This window comes from Maylandia zebra, linkage group LG4, assembly GCF_041146795.1.
Source record: "Maylandia zebra isolate NMK-2024a linkage group LG4, Mzebra_GT3a, whole genome shotgun sequence".
NCBI lineage: Eukaryota > Metazoa > Chordata > Actinopteri > Cichliformes > Cichlidae > Maylandia > Maylandia zebra.
This window is the reverse complement of record NC_135170.1, coordinates 5,278,117-5,285,846: the sequence shown is the minus strand read 5'-3', so window position 1 is coordinate 5,285,846 and position 7,730 is coordinate 5,278,117. Positions and strand designations below refer to the sequence as shown.

The window sequence follows — 7,730 nt, the reverse complement described above, 5'->3', positions numbered from 1 at the left end:
GCTTGCTCATAGGGGGTCATATGATTGTTGGGGTTTTTCTCTGTATCTATGAAGCGCCTTGAGGCGACTTATGTTGTGATTTGGCGCTATATAAATAAAATTGAATTGAATTGAATTATGTATTGTGTAATCTATTCTAGCTGTGGATCTTGGCATGCTGAGATCTCACACCTGAGATATTTTCCTTTGAAAGAAGCCACACATTAAAGAAAGACAGCCATGTTTACTTCATTTATTTATTTATGAATATATGAAAAGAGAGCTACAACAATCACCAGCGTCATTGGATAAAGTGCACTTCATAAGAGCAGTGTCATCATCGGAAAGTCTACTGACATGACCAGTTATATCACCACTACTCAGTAATGCACATGATGATTCACAAGTCACAGGCAGACTAATGCACATTGTGAGGAATAATGCACACTTAATAATGCACACTTAATAATGCACACCATGACTCAGCAGATATACACAGATATACACAGCTGTGTGTACACAGGGCTAAAAGTGTTACTTTGACATGCTGCCGTATATAAAACTAGATATAGTTTGACAAAAACACTCATATGAACATACAAATGTGCAAAAGGCGTTGACTGAGAAGCAACTGGGAAATAATTGTCTTGTTTTGGCAGTATTAACATTACAATCAGTTTACAATTATAGAGTTGCTCAGTGGAAGAATTCAAATCTCCCAAAGCTAACATTAAAGGAATTGAAAAATAGTTTCATGGTCATGATGAGAGTTAGATGATTGGATTGATACCACTGGGGCCAATAAGGGAGCACAATTCAACGTCCTGTTAATCTCATTTAGCTGTATTTCAGTTAGAAGCTCAACAGAGGGCACTTGCAAGATGGTCCTCAATGACTGCAAGCAAAAGGAGTTCAATGGCTAAAGGAACAACAAATTGAACGGTACCGCTTATCTCTATCCCTTTTATTTTGAAAAATGTGATTTATGGATACCCTCAAATTTTAGATTTGTGGGGGGTTTTCTCAGAAACTGGGAGAACAGTGATTGCAACAACAAATGAAGCACTGTATCATATCATTATTTAAGCTATACTCCACTACACACACACGTACACGCACAGGAGAAGCTCAAAAAGGATATTCTTAACTACTCATAACTATTATACAGCACTGGGATAATGAAAAGGATCATTTGATGTGGTATCTGGTATTTGTAGTGGGATTAAAAATCAAATCTCTTCATGGTCATGATTCATCTTGTAGCCTGTTAGCTGGATTCATGACCCAAATGTTAATATTTAAGGTTTTTCTGAAACATCAGTGGTAAAAATGGAACCTAAACCATTAAAAGAAAGGGAGTATGTTACTGTTGAGCTCTGTATTAGAAGTTCTCTGATACCACGTGTTTGTATACTAAATATGTACAAAGCTACTTTTAGCAGGTAGCTAGCATAGCTTGAAAAATAAGAAAAAGAAAAAACAAAACAAAGAGCCTACCTTTGCATAATGGTACACACAAAACTGTAAAGCTCAATATTTAACATGCTTTTCCTTGTTTGATTAAATTTCTACAAAAATACTATATACCAAAATGTCTAACTATAATTCTTCTGATATTTATATTAGCTACTGTGCTACAGCGTAGCATTTTCCTTTGTGCTAAGCTAACTGGCAGCTGTAGGTTTGTGTTTTACAGTCAATCTTTTCATCCAACTCTCATAAATAATTAGTTCTTTTTAGCAGGTCCAATAATATTAAAGTACATTAGTTTCTCTTTAATAAAAAGGTAACCATCTGGCAATGTAAAACATTTTAACATTTCTCTATAAAGCACAATAACTGTAGAATGATGTTTAGACTGAAAAATACTTTTGAGGCAGGCTATCAGATGTGAGGTCAGAATATGTGCACTTACCTAAAGCATATACTAAACATCGATATTGTACATAAGTGTCAGAGTATTAGAAGTTGAAAAATAGCTATTATATCTTTCCAACTAGTGCAATAAAATCATTGATTCGATTTGAAAAATCACAGTATCCACTTGAAGTCCCCTTCGGCAGCGGCTGCCACTGAGACATTTGGCAGTGTTTTCAGGAGAGAAGCCAACACTAAGGGCTCGACCCCACGAGGGCGGAAGAGAAAGGAAGCTTCAATGAGAAAAGGCGGTGACAGTATCACACAGAACTATACTATCTAAATTTTCACCACTTTCAACATATATAAATGTATATCAACATTTACTTCTTAATCTTAAAATGTTCTCTGAAACAGTGAGCAACAGGAAAATATTTACGCTACACAGACTGGATCTGAAAAATACGAGGTGAGCTCAGATGAACGTAATATTCACAGACGTGAGACCCTGTAAACATGCTGGGAATTCAGTGTACCCGAATTTACACATTAAATTCCATGTTTAGCAGGCACTCCCTCACATATTTGTGGCTCGTTCAGGCTGTAGAACAAGTGAAAGGACGGGTGTGCGATTAAGCATAAGCATGCTTTCCTGCCTGCCTCATTTGTTCCAGAGCTTCCCCTCAGCGGACAGCCTCTGGTTTAGCCGACAGAGCTGCCGAAGGAAGCCGTCGTTGGGTCCGATCTCTCTTTTCTGTCGGATCATGGCCAGAGCAGTGTGGATGTCCATGTTCTGTTGCAGCATCAGGTAGGCGATAACTAAGGTAGGCGAGCGGCTGTAGCCCTCCCTGCAATGGACGTACACTTTACCTACAGAGGAAAAGAGATGCAGGTGTTACAGTTTGATCAAAGCCCTCAAACCTGTGCAAAGTTATCACCTGACAAATCTAATTCTAATCTAATACGTGTTGGCCTCAAAGTATGAAGCTTATGAAACTTGCCACTCCTTTTACAACCTAATGGCAAACATTGTCTTTCTTTTTTGTTCTAGCCAGCGTCTTGACTGACGAGAACTTCTTGCAGTTAGCGTGATATGACTGTATTTTTTCAAATACTTCACATACATCTGTGTGCTCCTCTATTCTGACCTTTTTTGTTTTTGTACGCCAGAGCCTTCTCGATAAAGTCGGCCGCCTCTTCAAAGTAAATGCTGATATCAAAGTGGTCTGTGTCGCTGGCCGGTATGCCGTGGTAGATGATGCCTGTGCCAGCATAGAACTCAGCACTGGTGTTGACGTGCATGAAGGAGTTTCCCTCTGCAGCGTTCAGGATGTGGGTGATGCCCAGGCGCTTCAGGCGCATCACATTCGTCGCCACAAATCTGCATCAAGAAAAGAACAGAAGCAAATATGCAATATGAAGGGGACCTTACAGGTTGTGCTTAATATCAACGTGACAACACACTAAACACAGTCTGACCCCTGTTACTCAGTGCTTGGACTACTGCAAAAGGTTTTCGTGAAATTTCTACGCTGTGTGGCTTTGGACTCGCCACAATCGCAAACAATGCATGTCATAAAATTTTGTGTAACCTCAGTTTGTCTATATGATCTTCTTGTAGTCATCTCTTTCCTCTCAACTCCCAACCAGAAACAGCAGACGACTGTCCTCGTTCTGCTGTTGGCCTCTTCCTGTTAAAAATGAGTTCTTCCTCCCCACCACTGCTAAATGCTTGATCTTATGGGATCATCTGATTGTTGGAGCTTTCTCTCTGATACTGTAGGTCCTTTCTGCAGATTACTGTGACACGATACTAGAGAATTAAAATTGAATTTGAAAGTAGAATAAAAGAGTAATTATGACTAAAAGAACAAACCCGCCTCCCTTGCTTACTGATGTGCTGCCAGTATCTGTCTTGCTTCCTGTCTTTGCACTGTTAGATATGTTTGCTGCACAGAACTACGTCCTTGGCTTTCATTTATCCGCATTTGGTTCCTATTCTCTCAAGCTTTATCTGCAGCAAGCACGAAGAGTAAACAAAATACCCATTCATGGCTAAAACTGGCAGTTAGGTTGCTTTGAATGGCACCATTGTTGAGTTCATTATAAACATTGGCAATTATCTAATGACAATTTTTTCACATGCAGTTAATTCATGCACTGAAATCAGTGCAGTCTGGCTGTGAGGAGGAGTGCTGGGAGTGTCCAGCAGAGGCCAGCAGACGCCAGACTATCAAATGAAATAATTTCAAGGTAACGGTGCTAAAACTGAGAAACTAAATATGGAAACATGGCTCCAGACAAACTGTGATTTGTTTTAAACTATATATTATGGAAGCCTGCTGGCTAAGTGTGACTTAATGGAAATAAGCCAACATTAACAACACCTGTGCATTTCTTGCTTTTACAACACAAAACACAATTCATGTTGTTCATTCATTATTCATTCTGCAACAAGGTAATAAATGTTTTTCTGAATCAGGTAACTATGGGCTGTGAATCTCCAGAACAGTCTACATAAACATCTACATTCATGGACTCCATTGATGAAGTCAAACAAGGATTATATCAGTAGTTATAATAGTCAGATCCACCCCTTGCTTTTAGCACCTTCACAAAGGCCCATCCCTAACCAGTGGTTGATATCACGGTGACTGTATTCATCTTTTATATACAGTCTATGCTCACTAGCAATTACAGGTTAATGAACCTGAGCTGTTCCTGATGGTGTTTCTTCAGTTTTAACAGATTCTTCTGGAGAACACAAGACTGCAAGCTAAAGAAGGAAGTGTAGTGTCACTCATGTTTCTGTCTCATGTTTCCTTTTCCCATCATATAAATGCACTGCTGTGCCTCAGAGAGATGTGCTTCTTTTCACTCTGAACTTCTGGGACGGCTGCCTCACTTAGCACCTCCTGCCTCAGAGATGTAAAGAGCTAAAAATAGAGCAGACTGCAGACTGGTGCTCAAACTGCACGCCAGCTCAGTGGAATCAGGACAGATACATGAAAGCATAAACACAGCAGCTGAGGAAGAAGGATGCGTGGGTGCATGTTATGTGCAGATATGCTTCCCTTATCTATCCAAGCCTATGTTTGTGAGGAGGACATTTGTTGAGATCTAACAGAGAGGGCTTCTGCTCTGTCCTTCACATATACTAGAGAGGTCTCACAGGTCTAAAAAACAAAAGTGCTGCTGTAAAGCTTTTAGAGTCAGCCATGTAAAATTTATTTTCTTTCAAATCTAGAATATTCCTCACTGCATACAGCTTACATTAAAGAGCTGTGAAGGAATTCAAATGATGTTTACCTCAAACTTTAACATTAGCATTAATTCATTAGAATTCCAGTACTTTTAAATTATCAATTATATTATATGATTAAAAAACGTGATTATCTGTCATCTAATAAACATTGTGACTACCTTTTAGAATTGGTTATGTTTATTGGGGGGAAAGAGTGTTTCTGAGCGTGAGATAAGAAGACGCCATGTAGTGTCACGTGTTAGCAGCAAATGTTTCACTACAGTAAGCTAACACTTAGGCTAGCTATCACAGAGATTATGAACAAAGTTAAACAAATGTCTGATTCCACTGAATCAGAGCCTCTAAAGCTTCATGAACATGCTTCATGTCATTTGTATAATCAGTCTTAAAAGACAATTTAGGGGAAAGCACTGACTTATGTGATGAATCAGCTCATCAATTTACAAATTCTGAAACACATTTTGTAATTTTGATTTTCTACAGTACTATAACAGACACCTCTTAGCTTTTCATGTATTTTCAAACTGTACTTTTTGGAGTACTGGAAAATAAATGTGTCCGTCTCTAACTTTGGGTCGACGTCTGTTGTTCAAACATGCTATAGGCTACAAATAAAACATGATTTCAGACACCCTGGATGTCTGAGGTATAGTTTATCGTTTCAAAAAAATTAATTCAACACAGTTCAGTGTGCCATCAATGCTGACCATGCAGAAATCAGTAAAAGTAGAGCATGCCTCTGTGGATGCTCTGCAGGTTAAGAACATGAGCTATTTATAAACTCCTCCACTCCTACCATTTTTCCCTCTCCCCTCCACCTCTTCAAAAATTAAACAGACTGTGAAGGCCATGGTATGCTGGTTGGTTTCCTGCATCCTTTTATTTTATTTCACACTCAGACAAGAGAAAAAATGGATTTAGCCATACCATACGATTTTTAACAAATCTAAATATGTCATATATGTTACAGTGCTGGTTAACAGCAATAAGTCCTTTTAGTAAGCTCAAGCTAAAGTATTCATTCTCTGGAGCGTCTAGATCTTTCTACAGCGCATGAGTGAAGCGTGCTCGTGCAAAGCAAACAGATGCAATGATGTGTTTACATCTTTCATTACTCAGTGAATCCTCTCTGCAGGCTGACCTTTCCTCGTCATATAGGTATAATCTAATAACAATAATAACTTCATTCATATTCTCCATATTTTTCTGTAAGTTTCATAGTGCATCCTGCACGTATGAGCACATTTTCAGAATGATACAGGCTTTTTACAAACACGTGGTCATAATGAAGGATTTGTATTGTCTATAAAAAGCGCTTTATACATGACAACAATGACTCACGCATTGCCGACGTATATCCTCGGGTAGACCTCGTGGAAGTGTTTTGTTGGCCAGCTGTAGAAGCCGCTTTCGTCCGTCAACAGATCGTTGAGTTGCTGGAGTGACACCTCAAAGCTGGACATGTCGAATCGGTTGGAAGCCGATGTCTTCACCTGTTGGTTATGTTTGTTCTTCATGTCCGAAGCAAAGCAGTGGATCCGCCGAGAAGGAATGAACGTGGCAGATAGGTATCGGCTTACGAGGCTGATGGAGCGCTCTGCTGCTCTGAACAGCGCGCTGCTCAGTGTGGGGTAGATTAAACCCACCGACAGGGCCGGAGCGCCCGTATGGGCGGCCCTGGGCCAATGGTCCCCACTGAAGGAAACGGTTTCCAAGGCCTAATCCGTGGATCGACTTCCTTCGAGGCGTGGACGTCTATCAGCAGAGAATGTACCTTCACCTATCAGCAGAGAATGTCCCTTAGTCTGTAACACAGTCAAATATATTCTCAAGTAATATTCAAGCATGCCATTCAGCGTGTTAGTACGAGCTCGGGAGCAGCTTGGGAGAACAAGAAAACAGAGACTGCTTTAGATTGTCTTCCCAAAGTGACTCAACTTTATTCACAAGTACAACAGTTTATATAGAGGGTAAAATTCATGAGACAGCAGATTATCAGTTTAAACCAGTACAGACCAAGATAAGGCAGCGTCTTCCTGCCCTTGGGTGAAGAAGCATCCTTTGTGTAGTTTATCAGTTCAGCTACAATTGTGATTATCTCAGCGACATATTTTCAAGGCACAAAACGAAGAGTTCTTACATTAGTGAAATCTGAAACAAACCATTTGGCCTTCAACAGGCGTCTAAAAGATTAAGAAACTAATGTAGCTGAGGGAGTGATCTCTGTGGTATTTCAACCTTGTACCAGCCTGTGATTCTCACACATCAATTCTTGGGTCAAAGAGAAAAATAACTAAAACAAAGGGGCCTTATTGAATGACAGAGTTTTCCTGTATAATGTCACTATAAAACAATATCCAGTAAATGCTACCATGGTACTAAAATACCTAACACCCACCATGGTGGGAGAGAAAAGAGGAGAAAATTGCATTAGAGTATCATAATAATAATAAGTGTTATTACATTTTCACACTTTTCTCTCTTGTTTAAATACTCTCAAAGTTCAAACCTTTGTAGAAAAATAAGTCCAGTTTATAAAATGAAACTAAAGATCAAACCCTGTTTTCATGAGCAGAACATGGGAATAGAGCAGCTGCCAGAGAATTCAGCATTAAACAGTTAATGGTAC

The 7,730-nt window shown here is 39.4% G+C and overlaps 1 protein-coding gene across 1 annotated transcript; it reads right to left on the bottom strand.

The window, feature by feature from the left end:
• Positions 1-218: 218 nt before the first annotated feature.
• On the bottom strand, positions 219-7,483 carry LOC101478841 (dual specificity protein phosphatase 3). The gene is made up of 3 exons (XM_004570311.4): positions 6,443-7,483; positions 2,985-3,217; positions 219-2,706 (listed from the first exon to the last, which is right to left on the bottom strand). The coding sequence occupies exons 1-3, from the start codon at positions 6,616-6,618 to the stop codon at positions 2,498-2,500; spliced, it is 618 nt and encodes a 205-aa protein (XP_004570368.1). The 5' UTR covers positions 6,619-7,483; the 3' UTR covers positions 219-2,497.
• Between the last annotated feature and the right edge of the window lie 247 nt (positions 7,484-7,730).